The sequence below is a fragment of the Indicator indicator genome, unplaced genomic scaffold (assembly GCF_027791375.1).
Source record: "Indicator indicator isolate 239-I01 unplaced genomic scaffold, UM_Iind_1.1 iindUn_scaffold_53, whole genome shotgun sequence".
In the NCBI taxonomy this organism is placed as follows: domain Eukaryota; kingdom Metazoa; phylum Chordata; class Aves; order Piciformes; family Indicatoridae; genus Indicator; species Indicator indicator.
In genome coordinates, this window is record NW_026539188.1 from 415,001 (window position 1) to 437,498 (window position 22,498).

Sequence of the window (22,498 nt, forward strand, 5' to 3'; positions counted from 1 at the left end):
CAGGGAGGTGGTGGAAGCCTCCCCCCTGGAGGTGTTGAGGGCCAGGCTGGAGGTGGCTGTGAGCAACCTGCTGTGGTGTGAGGTCTCCCTGGGCACACAAGGACTGGGTGGTCCTTGAGGTCCCTTCAGACCTGACAGTTCTATGATTCAATGATAATGTCCAACCTAACCCTCCCCTGGGGCAACTTGAGGCCTTCTCCTCTCATCCTGTCACTGATTACTTGAGAGGAGCCCAACCCAACCCCCACCTGGCTCCAGCCTCCTCTCAGGGAGCTGCAGAGGTCAAGGAGGTCTCCCCTCAGCCTCCTCTTCTCCAGGCTAACCAACCCCAGCTCCTTCAGCTGCTCTCCCCCAGCCCTGTTCTCCAGACCCTTCCCCTCCTTCATTGCCCTGCCCTGGACTGGCTGCAGTCCCCCCAACTCTGTTCCATGAGCAAGGAAAGGGCTCCTGGGGTGTGGGCTCCACACTGAGCTTCAGGTGCCTTCAGCTGAGGGTTTAGGTAGGACTCAGCTGCCCAGGGCAGGTGTGGGAGAGTCAAGAGCAGCTCTGAACCACTTTTGTGGGCTCAGAAGCCACCTGAGACAAGCCCAGGACTTCACCTCCTCCTCTTTGCTGAGTGGACTGCTCAGGGGGGAAGAAATTGGCTGGATGGTGGCACCCAGAGGGTAGAGCTGAATGGTTTAGAGCACAGATGGGGAGCAGTGCCAAGTGGTGGCCCTCAAGGGTCCCTACTGGAACCTGTGCTGCTTGAGATCTTGATCAGTGCTGTAGACAGGGGGGATGGAGGCAGCAATGTGCAGATGGCACCCAGCTGAGTGGTGCTGTCCATGTGCCAGAGGGACAGGAGGGCATCCAGAGGGACCTGGACAGGCTGCAGAGGTGGTGCCAGGGGAACCTCCTGAGGCTCCACAAGAGCAAGGGCAGGATCCTGCCCCTGGGCTGGAACAATCCTGACTGGCAGCACAGGCTGGGGGAGGAGGGGAGGGAAAGCAGCCCTGAGGAGAAGGACTTGGGGGTGCTGGGGGAGGAGAAGCTGCACAGGAGCAGGCAGGGTGAGACTGCAGCACACAAGGCCAAGGGCAGCCTGGGCTGCAGCCAAAGCAGTGTGGGCAGAGGTGCAGAGAGGAGATCCTGCCCCTCTGCTCTGCTCTGGGGAGACCTCAGCTGCAGGGCTGGGGCCAGCTCTGGAGCCCTCAGCACAGGAAGGACCTGGAGCTGATGGAGAGGCTGCAGAGGAGGCCAGGAAAATGCTGAGGGGCTTGGAGCAGCTCTGCTGTGGGACAGGCTGAGGGAGCTGGGGGGGTTCAGCCTGGAGAAGAGAAGGCTGCAGGGAGAGCTCAGAGCAAGCTGCCAGCAGCTGAAGGAGGCTGCAAGGAGGCTGCAGAGAGACTGTGGCCAAAGGGCTGCAGGGACAGGAGCAGGGCCAAGGGCTTCAGACCTGAGCAGAGCAGATTGGGATTGGATGTGAGGAAGAAGTTCTGCAGCAGGAGGCTGCTGGAACTCTGCCACAGGTTGCCCAGGGAGGGGCTTGAGGCTTCAGCCCTGGAGATGTTGGAGGTGAGGCTGGAGAGGGCTGTGGGCAACCTGCTCTGGTGGAGGATGTCCCTGCTGAGAGCAGAGGCTTGGACTGCATCAGCTCTGCAGGTCCCTTCCTGCCCAGCCCACCCTCTGACTCTCTTTCCCCTCCTCCCCTTGCAGGCTCTGCTGCTGCTGAGAGCCTGGAGGGGTCTCTGCGCCTGGTGGGAGGTCCTGACCCCTGCGCCGGGCGCCTGGAGGTGCTCCACAACGGCACCTGGGGCACAGTTTGTGACGACAGCTGGGGGCCCCCCGAGGGCCACGTGGTCTGCAGGCAGCTGGGCTGTGGCCCTCTGCTGTCAGTGGCCCCAGCAGGTCGCTATGGGGAAGGGACAGGACAGATCTGGTTGGATGAGGTCAACTGCACAGGGAAGGAGGAGACCCTCTCCAAATGCCAGAGCAGGCCCTGGGGGCAGCACAACTGCCAGCACCTGGAGGATGCCAGCGTGGAGTGCTCAGGTAGCTTGGGGCAGCAGGCAGCCTTCAGGGTGGCCCAGGGAGGTGGTTGGGGCCCCAAGCCCTGGAGATACTCAAGGTGGGGTTGGAGAGGGCTCTGGGCAGCCTGAGCTGGTGGAGGATGTCCCTGCTGAGTGCAGGGGGTTTGGACTGGATGAGCTTCAGAGGTCTCTTCCAACCCAACCCATTCCATGACTCGGTGACTTGCAGAAGTCCCTTTGGGGCTTTGGAATAGATGATATTAAGTAGATGATCCTTCCAACCCAACCCTACCCAACCCCACCTAACCCAACCCAACCTAACCCAGGCCAACCCAACCCAACCCAACTCAACCTAACCCAACCCAACCTACCCAACTCAACCCAATCCAACCCTACCCAACTCAACTCAACCCAACCCAACTCAACCCAACTCAACCCAACCAAACCCAACCCAACTCAACCCAACTCAACCTAACCCAACCCAACCCAACCTAACCCAACTCAACCCAACCCATCTCAACCCTACCCAACACAACCCAACCCAATTCAACCCAAGCCAACTCAACCCAACTCAACCCAAGCCAACTCAACCCAACCCAACCCAACTCAACCTAACCCAACCCAACCTAACCTAACCCAACCCAACCCAACCTAACCTAACCCAACCCAACCCAACCTAACCTAACCCAACCTACCCCAACCCAACCTAACCCAATCCAAATCAACCCAATCCAAATCCAACCCAAATCAACCCAACTCAACCCTACCCAACACAACCCAACCCAATTCAACCCAACCCAACTTAACCCAACTCAACCCTACCCAACTCAACTGAACCCAACCCAACCCAGCTCAACCCAACCCAGCTCAACCCAACCCAACTCAACCCAACCCAGCTCAACCCAACCCAACTTAACCCAACCCAGCTCAACCCAACCCAACTTACCCCAACCCAACCAAACCTGAAACCCAACCCAACCTATCCAACCCAGTCTAACCCAACCCAACCCATTCTCAGCCTCCTTCTTGCCCAACCTTTTGTCCTCCTCCTTGGCCCTCCCTCACCAGCCTCCAGCATCTCCAAGCTGGGCCCCCTGAGGCTGCTGGGAGGCCCCAACCACTGCGCCGGGAGGGTGGAGGTGCTGCACAACCACCAGTGGGGCACAGTCTGTGACGATGGCTGGGACCTGGCAGAGGCAACGGTGGTCTGCAGGCAGCTGGGCTGTGGCACCCCCCTCTGGGCTGCCTCTGGTGCCTACTTTGGCAGGGGCCATGACCCCATCTGGCTGGATGAGCTGCAGTGCACTGGCTCTGAGCCCAGCCTCTTCAGCTGCCAGGCCAGGGAGTGGGGGCACAACAACTGCGTCCACGGGGAGGATGCTGGAGTGGTTTGCTCAGGTGAGACCCCCCCAGGGGCAAGGGGGGGGCAGAGGTTTGGCTAAAGGGGTGAGGAGCAGCAGGGTGAGGGTGAGGACTGGGTGGGGAACTGCTGGAGAAGGTCCAGAGGAGGCCATCAAGATGAGCAGCAGAGGGGCTGCAGAACCTCCCCTGTGGGGACAGGATGTGGGGGTTGGGGCTGCTCAGCCTGGAGAAGAGAAGACCCAGGGAGAGCTCGGAGCAGCTTCCAGTGCCTGGAGGGGCTCCAGGAGAGCTGGGGAGGGACTTGAAGCACCAGGGAGAGGGGAAATGGACTGAGACTGGAGTAGGGCAGATGTAGGTTGGACATTAGGAGGAGATTGGCTCAGGGCAATGCCAAGCAGAGATCCAGGCTGGGTGAGGAGAGGATGGAGAGCAGCCTGGAGGAGAAGGACTGTGACCCCCCCAGCTGCAGGAGTGTCCCTTCCAACCCAACCCAACCCAACCCAACCCAACCCAACCCAACCCAACCCAACCCAACCCAACCCAACCCAATCCAATCCAATCTAATCCAATCCAACCCAGCCCAACCCAACCCTTATGTTCCCCTCAGCTGGAGGAGTGTCCCTTCCAATCCAATCCAATCCAATCCAATCCAATCCAATCCAATCCAATCCAATCCAATCCAATCCAATCCAATCCAATCCAATCCAATCCAACCCTTGTGTCCCCCCCAGCTGCAGGAGTCTCCCTTCCAATCCAATCCAATCCAACCCAATCCAACCCAACCCAACCCTTGTGTCCCCCTCAGCTGCAGGAGTGTCCCTTCCAACCCAACCCAACCCAATCCAATCCAAACCAATCTAACCCAACCCAACCCTTATGTCCCCCCCCAGCTGCAAGAGTGTCCCTTCCAATCCAATCCAATCAATCCAATCCAACCCAACCCAATCCAATCCAACCCAACCCAACCCAACCCTTGTGTCCCCCCCAGCTGCAGGAGTGTCCAATCCAATCCAATTCAATCCAATCCAATCCAATCCAACCCAAACCAATCCAATCCAATCCAATCCAATCCAATCCAATCCAATCCAATCCAACGCAATCCAACCCAACCCAACCCTTGTGCCCCCCCAGCTGCAGGAATGTCCCTTCCAATCCAACCCAACACAATCCAGTCCAACCCAATCCAACCCAACCCAACCCAATCCAATCTAATCTAATCCAACCCAGCCCAACCGAACCCTTGTGTGTCCCCCAGCTGCAAGAGTGTCCCTTCCAACACAACCCAGCCCAGTCCACCCCAACCCAACCCAACCCAACCCAACCCAACCCAACCCAACCCAACCCAATCCAATCCAATCCAACCCAATTCAATCCAATCCAAACCAACCCAACCCAACCGCACCCTTGTGTCCCCCCCAGCTGCCGGAGTGTCTCTGCTGCCTGAGCTCCGCCTGGCCAATGGCTCCGGGCACTGCCAGGGCAGGGTGGAGGTGGCCCTGGAGGGCACCTGGGCAGCTCTGTGTGACCAGGGCTGGGGGCTGGCAGAGGCTCGAGTGCTCTGCAGGCAGCTGGGCTGCGGGAGGGCGCTGGAGACCCCCAGGAGCTCCCAGTTTGGCCGAGGAACTGGCAGGATGTGGCCGGAGAGTGTCAGCTGCCTGGGCACCGAGGCCTCCCTCTCTGAGTGCCAGCTGCAGGCTTGGGCCAACGACAGCTGCCAGCAGGGCACAGCAGCTGCTGTGGTCTGTGCAGGTAACCCCCCCGGGGGCACCACCAGGGGTGGGGAGAGGGTCTCATGAGGCCTCTGGAGAGGCTGGAGAAGGTCAATGAGGTGGTGAGAGGGGTGCTGGGGGGTGCTGGGGGGCTCACTGAGGTAGTGAGAAGGTCTCATGAGGTTCTGGAGTAAGGCTCCTGGGATTCTGGGGGGCTCAGTGAGATGCTGAGAAGGTCTCCTGGGGTTCTGGGAGGGGCTGGAGAAGGTCTCCTGGGGTTCTTGGGGGGGGCCTGGAGAAGGTCTCCTGGGGTTCTGGGGGGCTCAGTAAGATGCTGAGAGGATCTCCTGGGCACACTTTTTACCTGGCCCAGGGCTCTCCTCCCTGCTTCCCCTCTCCCCTCTTTTCTCTCTGTCCTCCTTCCCAGGTCCCCCGCAGGGCTCCCAGGTGCGGTTGGTGAACTCCCAGAGCCGCTGTGCCGGCAGGGTGGAGATCTTCCACCAGCACCAGTGGGGAACTGTCTGCGGCCGCGGCTGGGACCTGCGGGACGCTGCCGCCGTCTGCCGCCAGCTGGACTGCGGCTCGGCGCTGGCGGCCCCGGGCCAGGCGCAGTTCGGCAGCGGCTCCGGCACCATCTGGCTGGAGCAGGTCAGCTGCCAGGGCACCGAGGAGGTCCTCTCCTCATGCCCGGCCCAGCCCTGGGGCGTCACCAACTGCAGCCACGCAGAGGATGCCGGCGTGGTCTGCTCGGGTGAGAGAAGCTCCCCAGGAGAGGGCTCCGAGCGGGGAGGGGGGGAGGGAGGGAGGAAGAGAGGGAGGTGGAGACAGGGTGGGGGGACAGCAGCAAATGAGAGGGCAGCAAGTGGCTGAGAAGGGTCAGGAAGCTGAGAAGGTTCTGGGGGGGACGGAGAAGGTCACTGAAGCAGTGAGAAGGTCTCCTGGGGTTCTGGGTGGGGGCTGGAGAAGGTCAGAGAGGTGGTGAAAAGGTCTCCTGGGGTTCTAGGGGGGGTCAGTGAGATGCTGAGAAGGTCTCCTGGGGTTCTGGATGGGGGATGGAGAAGGTCAGAGAGGTGGTGAAAAGGTCTCCTGGGGTTCTGGGAGGGGTCAGTGAGATGCTGAGAAGGTCTCCTGGGGTTCTGGGGGGCTCAGGTATTCAGGAATCCTGTGGCCATGGCACTTGGGGCCAGGGTTTGGTGGCCATGGTGGGGTTGGGTTGATGGTTGGATGATGATGATGATGATGATTGATGATTGATGATTGATGACTGATGGTGATGATGGTTGAGGATAATGATGATTGATGATGATTAATGATGATGAGTGGTAATTGATGGTGATGAGTGATGATGATGATTGATGATGATTGATGATGATGAGTGGTGACTGATGATGATGATGATGATTGATGATAATTGATGATGATGAGTGGTGACTGATGATGATGATTGATGATGATTGATGATGATGAGTGGTGACTGATGATGATGATTGATGATAATTGATGATGATGAGTGGTGACTGATGATGATGATGATGATGATTGATGATTGATGATTGATGGTGATGATGGTTGAGGATAATGATGATTGATGATGATTAATGACGATGAGTGGTAATTGATGGTGATGAGTGATGATGATGATGATGATTGATGATGATTGATGATGATGAGTGCTGATTGATGATGATGATGACTGATGATGATGGAATGACGATGATGATGATGATGATGATGATGATGATGATGATGATGAGTGGTGACTGATGATGATGATGATTGATGATGATGATGATGATTGATGATGATGAGTGGTGACTGATGATGATGATGATGATGGTGATGATGATGATGATGATTGATGATGATGATGATTGATGATGATTGATGATGATGATGATGATGATGATGATGATGATGATGAGTGGTGACTGATGATGATGATGATTGATGATGATGATTGATGGTGATTGATGATGATGAATGGTGACTGATGATGATTGATGATGGTGATAATGATGATGATGATCATGATGATCATGATGATGATGGTGATGATGATGATGGTGATGGTGATGATTGATGATGATTGATGATGATGAGTGGTAACTGATGATGATGATGATGGTGATGATGATGATCATGATGATGATGATGATGGTGATGATGATGATGGTGATGATGATGATGGTGATGATAATGATGATGATGGTGATGATGATGGTGATGATGGTGATGGTGATGATGATGACGATGATGATGTTGGTGATGATGATGATGGTGATGATGAGTGGTGACTGATGATGATGATGATTGATGATGATTGATGATGATGAGTGGTGATTGATGATGATGAGTGCTGATTGATGATGATGACTGATGATGATGGAATGACGATGATGATGATGATAATGATGATGATGATGATGATGATGATGAGTGGTGACTGATGATGATGATGATTGATGATGATGATGATGATTGATGATGATGAGTGGTGACTGATGATGATGATGATTGATGATGATGATGATGATGATTGATGATGATGAGTGGTGACTGATGATGATGATTGATGATGGTGATAATGATGATGATGATGATGTTGGTGATGATGACGATGGTGATGATGGTGATGATGGTGATGGTGATGATGATGACGATGATGATGTTGGTGATGATGATGATGGTGATGACGACGATGATGATGTTGGTGATGATGATGATGATGATGCTGACGGTGATGATGCTGCTGACACCAGAGAGGCCTTCCCCACGCAGACTCGCTGCTGCCCGTGCCGGTGGAGCTGCGGCTGGCCGGGGGCTCTGGGCGCTGTGCCGGCAGGGTGGAAGTGCTGCACAGGGGGCAGTGGGGATCCATCTGCGCCCAGGGCTGGGACCTGCCAGATGCGGAGGTGGTCTGCAGGCAGCTGAGCTGCGGCACAGCCCTGGCGGCGCCGGTGGAGAAGTTGGGCCCTGGCCCCTCCCACGTCTGGCTGGACGACGTCGGCTGCCAGGGCGGAGAAACCTCCCTCAAGAAGTGTTGGGCGAGTCCCTGGGGACAGAGCAGCTGCAGCCATGGGAAGGTGGCCACAGTGGTCTGCTCAGGTGGGTTCCACCCCAGCACCATGAGGGGCTCGGCTTGGTGCTTGGACTCCATGATCCTGGAGGCATTCTCCAACACAAAGAAATTGATTCTGTGGTTTAATGGCCATGAGGGTCTTGGGTTGATGATCTTGGAGGTCTTCTCCAACCCCAACAAATTGGTTCTGTGGTTTGATGGCCTTGAGGGTCTTGGGTTGATGATCTTGGAGGTCTTCTCTGACCCAAACAAATTGATTCTATGGTTTAATGGCCGTGGTGGTGGTGGGTTGATGATCTTGGAGGTCTTCTCCAACCCAATCAAATTGATTCTGTGGTTTAATGGCCATCAGGGTCTTGGGTTGATGACCTTGAAGTTCTTCTCCAACCCAGACAAATTGATTCTGTGGTTTAATTGCTGTGAGGGTCTTGGGTTGATGATCTTGGAGGTCTTCTCCAACCCAGACAAATTGATTCTGTGGTTTAATGGCCATGGTGATGTTGGGTTGATGCTTGGAGTCAATGACCTTGGAGGTCTTCTCCAAGAGAAACAAATTGATTTTCACTCCAGCACCAGCAGTAGGTCAGCAGCCTCTTGGCCATTGCCCCTCAGCCCAGCTGGGGAGGTGCCAAGGTGCCAGCTTCACCCCACTGGCTGCTGGGTCAAGCACCCATAAAGCCTTTGAGAAGCTCCTCCACAAATTGGAGATGAGAAGCTGTGGGTGAAGCTCCTCCATGATGAAACTGCTGTGGATAAACCCTTTGAGGAGTTTCTCCATGATGGATAAACTCATGGAGAAGCTCCTCCATGAGGTGGAGATGAGATGCTGTGGGTAAAGCCTTTGAAAACGTCCTCCATGGTGGAGATGCTGTGGGTGAACCCTCGGAGAAGCTCCTCCATGAGGGATAAACCCCTGGAGAAGTTCCTCCATGAGGGATAAACCCCTGGAAAAGCATCTCCATGATGGATAAACCCTTGGAGAAGCTCATCCATGAGGGATAAACCCCTGGAGAAACTCCTGCATGAGGGATAAACCCCTGGAGAAGCTCATCCATGAGGGATAAACCCCTGGAGAAACTCCTGCATGAGGGATAAACCCCTGGAGAAGCTCCTCCATGAGGGATAAACCCCTGGAGAAACTCCTGCATGAGGGATAAACCCCTGGAGAAACTCCTGCATGAGGGATAAACCCTTGGAGAAGCTCCTCCATGAGGGATAAACCCCTGGAGAAACTCCTGCATGAGGGATAAACCCTTGGAGAAGCTCCTCCATGAGGGATAAACCCCTGGAGAAATTCATCCATGAGGGATAAACCCCTGGAGAAACTCCTCCATGATGGATAAACCCTTGGAGAAGCTCACCCATGAGGGATAAACCCCTGGAGAAGCTCCTCCATGAGGGATAAACCCCTGGAGAAACTCCTCCATGAGGGATAAACCCCTGGAGAAGCTCACCCATGAGGGATAAACCCCTGGAGAAGCTCCTCCATGAGGGATAAACCCCTGGAGAAACTCCTCCATGAGGGATAAACCCCTGGAGAAACTCCTCCGTGAGGGATAAACCCCTGGAGAAGCTCCTCCAGGAGGTGCAGCTGAGCAGCTCTGGGTGATGCTGCTCCACGCTGGAGCTGCTGTGGGTTCAGCCTTGCTGTGACCGCTCAGCACCTCCCGCACCGCAGCCTCCTTCCCTCCTCCCGCCCCGGGGGGGGTTGGAAGCCTGCAGCCTTCCCTCTCCTGTGCCCCCCCGCAGGCTCGCAGGGCTCCAGCCTGGCCACGCTGCGCCTGGCGGGCGGCGCCGGAGCCTGCGCCGGCAGAGTGGAGGTCCTGCAGAATGGCACCTGGGGCACCGTCTGCGGGGCCGGCTGGGACCTGGCAGCCGCCCAGGTGGTTTGCCAGCAGCTGGGCTGCGGCGTGGCCGTGGCAGCCCTGGGCGGGGCACACTTCGGGCAGGGCCAAGGCCCCATCTGGCTGGCAGGGGTGCGGTGCAGTGGCAGCGAGGCAGCCCTGGCCCAGTGCAGCACCCGGGGCTGGGAGAGCCACGGCTGCAGCCACCAGGATGATGCCGGCGTGGTCTGTGCAGGTAGGTGGCAGCAGGGTGGCACCATGAGGGGTCCTGCATGGGGAGGGGAGCTGGTATGGCTGAGCCCTTGGAGAAGCTCCTCCCTGGTGGAGAGCCAGAGGAGCATCCTCAACCCCCAAGATCTTCCCTCGAGCATCCCTGACCAACAAGATGTTCCCTCAGGAGCATCCCTGACCCCCAAGATCTTCCCTCAGGAGCATCCCTGACCCCCAAGATGTTCCCTCAGGAGCATCCTTGACCCCCCCCAACTCCACCTCAGGTGGCATCCCAAGTGCTGCTTGGCAGAGGTCTGATGGGGCAGGAGGTGTGATGGGGCAGGAGGTGTCATAGGGCAGGAGGTGTGATGGGGCAGGAGGTGCCATGGGGCAGAAGGTCTGATGGGGCAGGAGGTGCCATGGGGCAGGAGGTCTGTCCCTGAGCTCTGTGCCCTCCCTGCAGGTTCAGGCCTCACCGACCTGGGCAGCCTGCGGGCAGTGAACGGCTCCGGGCCCTGCTCTGGGCGCCTGGAGGTGCTCCATGCCCAGCTCTGGGGAGGGTTCTGCAGGGACGGCTGGGGGCTGGAGGAAGCCCTCGTGGCCTGCCGCCAGCTGGGCTGTGGGGAGCCAGAGAGGAGGCTCCCGGGGCCCACCCAGCTCGGGGCAGGAGGTGACCTGCTCTGGGTGGGCGCCGTGGAGTGCAGCGGCACCGAGGGAGCCCTCTGGGGCTGCAGGCTGCAGCTGTGGGGGGCTGGGGGCTGCAAGGAGCAGGAGCCTGCGGCTGTCAGCTGCTTGGAGCCCACAGGTGAGTGCTGGAGGGAGGTCCTGCCCGGGGGGGAGGTCCTCTACAGGGGTCACCAAAGCTCAGCCCCCACCCCCAGCCCCTCCTGGCCCTGCTTCAACCTTCCCCTGAGTCCTGCAGCCCCCAACAGGAAGCAGCAGATCTGCTCCTGGCTTCTGGCTCTGCTAGGCCTTGGATGGGAAGGGCTTGGAGAGCCCTTCTGGATGGTTTCACAAAGCAGCAGATATGGGAGAGGTAAATCCTGGTGGGACCCAATGGTCCTAAAGGTTCTTTTCCAGCCCAATGGTTCCATGACTCCATGATTCCATCATTGGATGTCAGAGAAACAGACCCAGGAGAAGACAGGAGAGGGATGGAGCAGCATTGTCCATCCTGGCAAGCGAGAGCAGAGGGCACCAAGCTGGGTGGGAGCTGAGCTGCTGGAGGGTTGGAGGCTGTGCAGAGGGCCCTGGGCAGGCTGCAGCCATGGCTGAGGTCACTGGGAGGAGGTTCAAGCAGGCCAAGGGCTGAGTCCTGCCCTTGGGGCACAGGAAGGCTGCAGGCTGGGGGCAGAGTGTCTGGAAAGTGCCCAGCAGGAAAGGCCCTGGGGGGGCTGGGGGGCAGCAGCTGGAGAGGAGCCAGCAGTGCCCAGGTGGGCAAGGAGGGCAGCAGCAGCCTGGGCTGCAGCAGCAGTGGTGTGGGCAGCAGGAGCAGGGCAGGGATTGTGGCCCTGGGCTGGGCACAGCTTGAGGGCTGGCTTCAGCTTGGGGCTCCTCACCCCCAGGAGGACATTGAGGAGCTGCAGCAGGGAGAGAGCTGGGGAAGAGGCTGGGGAGCAGGGCTGGGGAGGGGCAGCTGGGGGAGGGTTGAGGCTGGAGGAGGCTGAGGGAGACCTCCTTGAGCTCCAGAGTCTGGGGCAGGGTCTGCAGAAGAGGTCTCCATCCCTGGAAGATGTTTCAGCCCAGGCTGGATGTGGCTCTGAGCAATCTGCTCTGGTGGGGTTGGAGCTGGATGACCTCCCTGACCCCTTCCACCCCAAAACACTCCATGATCCACGATCTGCATCCCACCCCCAGCACCCCAGCAGGCCTTGGACCCCTGAGAGTTTTCCCCCTTCCAAAACTGGCCATTTTGGGGTTTTTTTCCCCCCCCTCCAGGCTCAAGCCCTGCCAGCAGCTCCAAGCTTCGCCTGCAGGGGGGCCTGGATGAGTGCTCCGGGCGGGTGGAGATCTTCCACAACGAGCAGTGGGGAACCATCTGCGACGACAGCTGGGACCTGAGGGACGCTGCGGTGGTCTGCAGGCAGCTGGGCTGCGGCTTGGCCCTCTCGGTCCCCGGGACAGCTCGCTTCGGGGTGGGGAATGGCCCCATCTGGCTGGACGAAGTCAAGTGCACAGGGGAGGAAGGAGACCTCCTGGCCTGCAGATTGACAGCGTGGGGCAGCCACGACTGCAACCACGGCGAGGACGCAGGAGTGGTCTGCAGCGGTGAGCAGGCGGCGGGGAGGGAGCTGTGTGCAGGGGAGGTGCTGAGGGCGGCCAGGGGTGGGCAGCTGGAGCCTGGGGAGGGAGGGGGTGTGGGGAGGGAGCTGTGCACAGCTGGAGCCTGGAGAGGGAGGAGGTGCAGGGAGGGAGCTGTGCACAGCTGGAGCCTGGGGAGGGAGGAGGTGCAGGGAGGGAGCTGTGCACAGCTGGAGCCTGGGGAGGAGGAGGTGCAGGGAGGGAGCTGTGCACAGCTGGAGCCTGGGGAGGAGGAGGTGCAGGGAGGGAGCTGTGCACAGCTGGAGCCTGGGGCGGAGGAGGTGCAGGGAGGGAGCTCTGCACAGCTGGAGCCTGGGGAGGGAGGAGGTGCAGGGAGGGAGCTGTGCACAGCTGGAGCCTGGGGAGGAGGAGGTGCAGGGAGGGAGCTGTGCACAGCTGGAGCCTGGGGAGGAGGAGGTGCAGGGAGGGAGCTGTGCACAGCTGGAGCCTGGGGAGGAGGAGGTGCAGGGAGGGAGCTGTGCCCAGCTGGAGCCTGGGGAGGGAGGAGGTGCAGGGAGGGAGCTGTGCACAGCTGGAGCCTGGGGAGGAGGAGGTGCAGGGAGGGAGCTGTGCACAGCTGGAGCCTGGGGAGGGAGGAGGTGCAGGGAGGGAGCTGTGCACAGCTGGAGCCTGGGGAGGGAGGAGGAGGTGCAGGGAGGGAGCTGTGCACAGCTGGAGCCTGGGGAGGGAGGAGGAGGTGCAGGGAGGGAGCTGTGCACAGCTGGAGCCTGGGGAGGAGGAGGTGCAGGGAGGGAGCTGTGCACAGCTGGAGCCTGGGGAGGAGGAGGTGCAGGGAGGGAGCTGTGCACAGCTGGATCATGGGGAGGAGGAGGTGCAGGGAGGGAGCTGTGCACAGCTGGAGCCTGGGGAGGAGGAGGTGCAGGGAGGGAGCTGTGCACAGCTGGAGCCTGGGGAGGGAGGAGGTGCAGGGAGGGAGCTGTGCACAGCTGGATCCTGGGGAGGGAGGGGGTGCAGGGAGGGAGCTGTGCACAGCTGGAGCCTGGGGAGGAGGAGGTGCAGGGAGGGAGCTGTGCACAGCTGGAGCCTAGGGAGGAGGAGGTGCAGGGAGGGAGCTGTGCACAGCTGGATCCTGGGGAGGAGGAGGTGCAGGGAGGGAGCTGTGCACAGCTGGATCCTGGGGAGGAGGAGGTGCAGGGAGGGAGCTGTGCACAGCTGGAGCCTGGGGAGGAGGAGGTGCAGGGAGGGAGCTGTGCACAGCTGGAGCCTGGGGAGGAGGAGGTGCAGGGAGGGGGCTCACAGCTCACAGGATCACAGCTCACAGGTTACAGACCACAGCATCACAGCTCACAAGGATCACAGGGTCACAGCTCACAGCATCAGAGAGGGTCAGAGAGGGTCAGAGGATCACAGCTGACAGGATCACAGCTCACAGGATCAGAGGGGATCAAAGGATCACAGCTGACAGGATCACAGATCACAGGATCAGAGGGGATCAGAGGATCACAGCTGCCAGGGTCCCAGCTCCCCTCTGCCCCACTGGGGGGCAGGTGCAGGGCTCCAGGCTTGTGGCCCCTGCCCACTCCTGCTCTCTCCTCTCCTGCAGGCAACTCCAGCTCCAGCAGCCTGCGCCTCAGGGACGGTCCCCACAGCTGTGCTGGGAGGGTGGAGGTGTCCCGGGAGGGGCAGTGGGGGACAGTCTGTGACGATGGCTGGGACCTGGTGGACGCCCTGGTGGTGTGCAGGCAGCTGGGCTGCGGCAGTGTGGAGGCAGCCCCGGGGGGGGCCCACTTCGGGCAGGGCTCAGGACAGATCTGGTTGGATGATGTGGCCTGCACGGGGGGTGAGGAGACCCTGGCCCAGTGCCCAGCCAGGCCCTGGGGGCACAGCAACTGCCACCACACCGAGGATGCCAGCGTGGTCTGCTCAGGTAGGTGCTGCCCTGGCAGCTCGGTGGGGGGGTCCCCAGGGCTCCACTTTGCCTCCTGCTGCCTCTGGGGGGGTCCTGAGGGCTCCACTTTGCCTCCTGCTCCCTCTGGGGGGTCCTGAGGGCTCCACCTTGTCCCCTGCTGCCTCTGGGGGGGTTTTGCACCAGGGCTGAGCAAAACCTTCCTGGAGGAAGGCTCCTTGCAGCCCAGCCCCAGCCCAGCCCCGGCAGTGCCACCAGCACCCACTGTCCCCAACCCTCTCTGCTGTCCCCTAGGGCTCCCAGACTCCACTGCCACCAGCACTCACTGTCCCCAACTCCCTCTGCTGTCCCCAACCCCCTCTGCTGTCCCCAGCCCTCTCTGCTGTCCCCAGCCCTCTCTGCTGTCCCCAACCCTCTCTGCTGTCCCCTAGGGCTCCCAGACTCCTCTGCCCCCTCCCCCTCTGGCCTCAGGCTGGCGCAGGGTCCCCACCGCTGTGCTGGCAGGGTGGAGGTCCTGCACCAGCAGCAGTGGGGCACAGTCTGTGACGATGGTTGGGACCTGAGGGAGGCCTCAGTGGTCTGCAGGCAGCTGGGCTGTGGCCCTGCAGCTGCAGCTCCCCACGGGGCTCACTTTGGGCCAGGCTCTGGCCTCATCTGGTTGGATGATGTGAGCTGCACTGGCACCGAGGCTGCCCTCAGCCAGTGCCCAGCACAGCCCTGGGGGCACGGCAACTGCAACCACAGGGAGGATGCCAGCGTGGTCTGCTCAGGTACAGCTCCTCCTGCCCCAGGGGAGGGGGCCGGGGGGGTCCCCTCTGCCTCTTGCTGCCCCTGGGGTGGTGCAGAGCTTCCCTCCAGCCCTGCCATGGGCACTGCCACCAGCACCCCGGGTGGCCCCAAGCTGGGGAAAGGAGCAGGGAGGGCTGGGGGCCAGCAGGATGGGCAGGAGCCAGCCCAGTGCCCTGCTGGCCAAGGAGGTCAAGGGGGTCCTGGGAGGCATCCAGGAGAGTGTGGCAGGAGGCTGAGGGAGGTTCTCCTGCCCCTCTGCCCTGCCGTGGGCAGGCCACAGCTGCAGTCCTGGCTCCAGGTCTGGGCTGCCCAGGTGAAGGACAGGGAAGTGCTGGGGAGGGGACAGCAAAAGGCTGCAGAGGTGCTGAGGGGACCAGAAGAGCTCTGGGGAGGAGAGGCTGAGGGCCTTGGGGTTCCTAGGCTGGAGAGGATCAGCCTGAGGGGGAGCTGGTTCCTGCTGATCAATACCTCCAGGGTGGGTGGCAGCAGGATGGGGCCAGGCTGTGCTCAGCAGTGCCCAGGGCCAGGGCAAGGGGGCAGGGACACAAACCTGACCAGCAGGAGCTTCATCTGGGCATGGGGAGGAACTTCCAGGGTGCTGGAGCCCTGGAGCAGGCTGCCCAGGGAGGTGGTGGAGTCTCCATCCCTGGAGGCTTTCAAACCCCACCTGGAGCTGTTCCTGGGTGGCCTCCCCCCAGAACCCTGCAGGGGCTAGGGGCTGGGGCCGGGGGCTGGGGCTGGACCACTCTCGCCTAAGGAAACCAACATTTTGAGTGCCATTCTCATTTTCCCATCACATAACTTAGCACTATATGCTGTACCTCCACTAATAGACTACGTAATAAAATGAATGTGTGTCTTTGACCAGTCACCCCACAAACTCCCATATGTCGCATCACCTGTCACAGTACGCAGAAATAGAACCACACCCTCAATGCTCTACGAGCTGACAACTCTGAAGTTAACAGTCCCGCCATACAGTCATCCACCGCCACATTCCCACCCACAACCCACCCGGTTTACTAGCCTGACCCATCCCCTGTCGCACCCCTGCCTCTCACCCCCAATGCAAAAGATTGTGTATACACCCACACCCTGTACACTCACTAACAGCTCACTCAGACCATCACGTGTAAAGACACCCGCGTCCCTATATTGAGAGCATATTGTACGTTGCCAATCATCACCACTGGCTGTCGCAAGAGAGATGTCACAACTTCTTCCATCTGTGCCTGCCGCAGCGCAAGTTCTCCCACTCCGCTATCTTCGTTGCCGGACTGTGCCCACGCTCGCTGCGCGCAGCACATTGTGTGCCATATACGCGCTACCGACTCGCTTTGTCGTGTTGGCACGCCGCCCTCTCAGAGAGTGCCCCATACGCCATCCGCCCACACAGGCACTTGACCAGCAAGCACCCGTCCGCACCGCAAGACCCCCGAGACCACACCAGCACGCAAGACCGAAGGATCCCGCGTGAACTCGCCACACACCCTCTCTGTGACAAGAAGTGATCCTGAGTCGATCACATGTCACCCTCCGCGACTACCTCGCATCCTATCTATTCGCGTCTTCGCCGTCTTTCGTGTCTGTGTCCCGATCACACAATTGTGTATCTGCATCCTCATGCGATTGTCGTAGTAGACTAGTCCGGTAATGAACATGTGTGCGCCCATCCTCACCACCCCAATCACTCACAACTCGTTATACTCACACACGCCCACCAAACCCCCATCGTGCACACACATCGCACGACAGTAGTCCCACTGGAGTGTCCACTCCCCCCCCCCCCTGCGACTACTACTAGACATATATCAGAGACCATCAATCACAAAAAGACATCCTGTCTCGACAAGATGTCCCCGAACCCGCTCCTTGCGTCCCCACCACCGTGCCTTCCACCACCCCAAACCAATCATCCCACATCACAAAAACTCGCAACCCCGCAAAACCAAGCCCAAAGAACCACACCTAGAGAGACCCCCCCACCCAATGAAAATCCTATCTGTTCTCCTATGCCAGTCGCCGTCGTCAGAGTACAATCCCTCTGTCCCCGCCGACTCTATTATGCCCTCGCACATTCAGTCGCCGCGCGTCAGAAAGTAATAACAAATGTCCAAACCACTAAACGCAAACGCCCCACCACTAACCAACTTTAATCTCCTCTCTGCCCCGCGCTCTCAGCCCTGCCACTCAGTTCGACAGGTATGTGACCATCCCACCGCCCGTTCTAATTACCGTTGAATAGGATACTCTCCCATCCACCCACCATACTATTCATATATCCGCCAACAATACTGCCTCATTGATGTGTTACCATGAGAGTGAGTGTGAATCTCCTGAAACGCCTAAAGAAGACACGCGCTTCACATGTACCCAACACACATATCACGCTCTTCACTTGTATCACTCAGTAACAGAGTCATAGCACCAGTCACTGATTCGAGAGACCATGTATACACTCCCCGCCTAATCAGATAGTGAACCCCACAGACCTATATCACGCAACCGCCGCCGCCCCACATCGCTAAATCATTCCTTCATTTCCAAACACCAGAACCGCCCAATCATCTCTCATGTACCTGTAAAACGTAACCAGAGAGAGCGACCCCCGCATTTCCTCACACCCCATCGCACGCTCACAAACCCTGTGCGTGTTCCCCTCGCCGTTGTCTACTGACCCACGCCTAAAATAATCTATGCCTCCTCCACGTCCCCGTTCACAGAAGTCACACTACCGCTCGTCATTTCTGTGTCAATCTTATTCTCTCTGTCCCTCGCCACTTAGCACAAACTCACACACTCCACACACACACAGTCTTTTTACTGTTACCACACCGATAACATCGGACGTCTCATAATAGTTGTCCTCTACGCAAGGCAAATCGATTCATAGTATATATCCATTTCCCCTTTTCCAACTGCATCACCTGCAAAACTCCGTCCTATCTCATTAAATCTCTACCAATCTGTGCCGCTCCGCCTTGTCTTAGATCCCTTCCGTCCCCAACCTCCGTCCGCCCCCCTCTAATGTGCCATCTAGCCGCTCCTCATCACTACTCACTAATGACGCTCTGACCCACCATTGCATCTGACGCTCACCCACTTCACTGCCTCCCCCTCTACCCTCACGTTACTTAATCCAGAGAATGTTACCCCCCAGTACTGAGCCATGCCCCACGTATAGAGTGCCACACCTCCTATTGCGCACATGTGTATTCTTTCATAACAACTGCTGACAGCCCCCCAATCCATGTTAGCGGTGATGTGTGTGTCGACCTAGCAGCGTACGATCCCCCTAGCTCTCCACTGCGTGAAAACCAATTTTATGTGAATCATAGACCTCCCGTCACCAAAAAACTGACAACCTCCTACTCAACATCCCCACCATTCCATCCCCCCCCATCCCAATCCACCCTCCTTGCTGCAAGATGACGCGCCTGACAGCATTCTGTGTCTATCAGTTAACATCACCTCAAACACAACCACGCCTCGGACTCCGCCTCCGCGTGCATGCGCCGTTGACACACCACACTCACTCCCATCCACCGTGAAAACATCACGCAAACAACCTCAAACCTTCCCACACCAAAGACCCACCTACCGCGTCAGACGATCCCCCCCTTGTGCTTAGCGGAATTCGTCTGTCGTCGTTATCTCCCTCTGTGCCCAACAGGACAACCCAACCACCCTCACATGTACACAAACCAAAACACACCTTCCTCCCACCCCCCCACATTTATTCTCAAATTCCACGCTCATAATTATTCAAAAATAACATACCTTCATTACTCTACAATAAGAGACTCACTGTAAAGAGTATCAATACATGTAGCGAACCATTCACCATCCTCATCCCCCTATGTATGTCACACACTACCACGCTCTCGCTGCCTTTGAAAGCATTCACCAACAAGCTCACATCCCGCTCTTAGATATACCTCTACTCGCCTCGAGGCACTGACGCCGGCTGTTAATACGCCGCACCCACTCGTTCTATGTTCCGCGGATAACCCTTGAGAGTAAAAAATAATATTGCCTCCTTCCCTCCTCCGCGCTCCTCCAAGTTCAACACCAATCAACCTCCGGTGTATCCGCAATGACTGTCTGAGCGCCTAGCACCCCACCACTAATAGCGCCTCACTATGTTCCCTGATCTCTACACACGCCACAAGGCTTATCTCTCACACTCAAGAGCGTTCTTGCCCATCCCCCCCAATACCATCCCGCAACATCACCATCTCTGCGACCAAAACTAATCCCCTATCCGGAGAAACTCATCCGCGATCATAATATAGACTTCTCCGAATACAAGTGAACCCCGCGCGTTACAACCAAAATCACTCGCATCATTCCATCTGTTGCCTGATGAAGGTGTTGTACACAGACCCGAGAACAAACAGAAACCCAGATAGCCCCACCTTCATAGCCACTTTTTCATAGACATCCACCCCAAAATCAACCACGCCGCAGCGAATATCTTCACCCCGCCATCCCCTCCGCTGTGCAATCACTCCCCACACATGACGGACCTACCTCTACCCCTGTCAATTGATCGCCTCCGCCACCTCTCCGTCACTCCGCTACCACATGACGGTGGCCCCCCCAAATGAAGTAGACGAACTCTCACAATTAAAATGTATAACCGACTAAACATCCAAATACCCTAGCTCACCGGCAACTAAACAAACAAACCCTATAATGTATGTGAACACCATACGCAAAAACCTAAACCACCCCCCATAATACACGCCTCCCCTCCAGATGTACGGTGCCTAGATAGCCCCCACATAAAAAAGTACCCCACAGCCCAGTCATTGGCCTCAAACCCTCACCGCACCCCCACCAGTCCACCCACCCCTCACAAATACCTCTCGCCCCCACCCATGTCATCTACAACGCCCGAGACTGCCATAAACCATCTGTGCCCCTCATCTCATCACTTTCCCCCCCCATCAACCCCTTCGCCACCCCTAACCAACAAGAAAATGTCCTCCTGTCACTCAATCCAGTCTCAAGTATGTCCCCCCATCACCAAACACTATCGTTCCTACCCAGACATTTACAGTATACAGTATCCCATCTGTGTCGTCGAACTCCCTGTAGAACCCTCAGACTCCCCTAACTAAACGAGTGATTGCATACCCAACATATAATCATGAAACCACCAACAGACTCACCAATCCTATTTGCATCGCACCGCCACACACACCCTCCCAAAGCCATCCCCCCCCGCGCAAGCCCATAACGCGATCTGCCTGTCCTCCACCCCGCCTCGACCTACCCAGAGACATCAAGGTTCCACACCTCTCTACACACAATAGCTCTAGTAGACCGACACGGCAACCTCACGTATACCAATGTCCGAGAGTGAGTGAAGAAGATAACCACTCATCCCTAGCACCTCACATCCCGCTTGCTCTCTCCCAAACTCGTCCACCAGCCACTCTTTTATTAAGTAGTGAAATAAATATAGTAATACAATCAACTGATTGTGAAATATTTTGTATAATCTTTAAAGAAATAATATCTCGATAATCTCGTAAAGTATCCGCGCGTACTACACCCTTAGTGTCCTGAGCGAAGTCTCGTCATTCTCTTCCATCGCTCGAGATGAGAGTGCCACACTCGTCTAATAGATCACCAGCAAAAGTGTGTGCTCGTATGTGGCCACCGTCTCAAATTGTGCCCTCTAACCTCAGTATCCACGGTACTGCCAACTCTCCGTCACAGCGCACGCCCAATCCGCAAACTGTGTCTTCTGTGCACCACGCTTTCGCATACCAACCGTGTTCTACGGCGAACTCTTCTATATATATCGGCCCCTTCCAAAGAAGTGCTTCCTTCACCCTCAAAAGACGCTGTTGTCGCTAATCCCCTAGCACATTACCCCACACCCGCTCATTGTTGGCCCCCACGCGATCTGGGTCTCTATGGACCCATAACCCTCACACCTCCCGCATCTCAGACCTGTCACAATCGCTCTGCACACTCTAGTTCGAGCACACGCCTGTCAGCCTGCCTCTTTGCTGGCTACCCCAACCCCATATCGTGCTGTTAGTCCCATTGTCTCGCACTCGTCTATACGACGACCAAATAATTATCCTGTCGATCCGCTCCGTGCTCTCGTTGCGATCCCTACCTCACGCCTATACACATCCCTCTCGCCTGTCCACACCTATTCCTTTCTATGTCGTATGAAACGCCGTCTTCGCGCCTCATCGCTAGCTAGACTGCTGCGCACAGTGCGAGACCCGGCTCCGTCACTGTGAAGATAAACGACTTCTCCCTGTGTACCGAACGGTGTGTGCTAGACCAGTCATGCAATCACACCCACCCCTCGACGCCGCATATCATGCCCCCATGTCTCTCCGCCCCCCCCTCGTTCACCTCCAGCTACTGAGATAAGGACCCGGCGACCGTGTACTACATAACAAACCGCCGCCACCCAATAGCGCTGCACTCCTCGTGCGGGTTGTCCTCGTGAGCTTGTCACTTCGCCAATACAAACTTACGCCTCACTGACTCCCCTCCGGCCACGCCGCGCCTCTACATTCATACAGATGACTCACTGCACTACTTTATGCCTACCGCTATACAGCACCACACCACCCCTCCACGCTACTGTGTCTGTGATGCCAACTCCTCACTCCCCATAGCACCAGAGTGTGTTCCGTACGTGGTACGCATGAGATTTTGCAGATGATATACTAAGTAGTCACACTAAAATATATACACGTCTTAGTCTAAATACACCCCCCCCTCAATATACCCAATCATATCATAGTACATAAGCACTACATAAATACTAATATATGCCTCTCACCTCGGGCTGTGGTATTGTTTTACAAGAGTATATGATCCATTCGCATATCCAAATAATGACCGTTGATCCATATATCAACCACAAAATATGAAAGCACTCTCCTTGACACCACCTGTGGATCCCCTCCCCCCAGCGATGTTTGATTTCTCTCCAATCCAAATAGTAGATTCGAAACTACATCGCGCCCCAAGTTGCTATGACACTTCATAACCAATACACAAAGTTGACGCTTGTGCACTCGACTGATCACCGAGTTGAAGAAGACTAGATCACTCAAGAAGATTATGCCTCACCCCCACACTCCACCAACCCTCGAAGCATAGAGTGTAACCTGTGCACTTATCTTATACAAGTGTGTTAGGCGACCTCTCGCCCTCAGAGATGTCGTATAAGTCTCTCTCTGCAGATTGTGTGCACTCATACCATATTAGATGTGTCTACACTCCCCTCACATATAAAATAAAGTGTACTCACTCCCCCTCGCAAGCAATCTGCAAACTGT

The 22,498-nt window shown here is 57.3% G+C and overlaps 1 protein-coding gene across 1 annotated transcript in view; it reads left to right on the forward strand.

Annotated features, from left to right (window-relative positions):
• LOC128980006 (deleted in malignant brain tumors 1 protein-like) overlaps positions 1–16,684 on the forward strand; it is a 44,411-nt gene extending 27,727 nt beyond the window's left edge. The window contains exons 8-17 of the mRNA XM_054398431.1: positions 1,725–2,034; positions 3,081–3,410; positions 5,511–5,846; positions 7,880–8,188; positions 9,912–10,241; positions 10,680–10,914; positions 12,162–12,484; positions 14,082–14,420; positions 14,816–15,154; positions 16,377–16,684. Of these exons, the coding sequence (XP_054254406.1) occupies positions 1,725–2,034; positions 3,081–3,410; positions 5,511–5,846; positions 7,880–8,188; positions 9,912–10,241; positions 10,680–10,914; positions 12,162–12,484; positions 14,082–14,420; positions 14,816–15,154; positions 16,377–16,684 (3,159 nt within the window). The remainder of the gene's footprint in view (positions 1–1,724; positions 2,035–3,080; positions 3,411–5,510; positions 5,847–7,879; positions 8,189–9,911; positions 10,242–10,679; positions 10,915–12,161; positions 12,485–14,081; positions 14,421–14,815; positions 15,155–16,376) is intronic.
• The last annotated feature ends 5,814 nt before the right edge of the window (positions 16,685–22,498 follow it).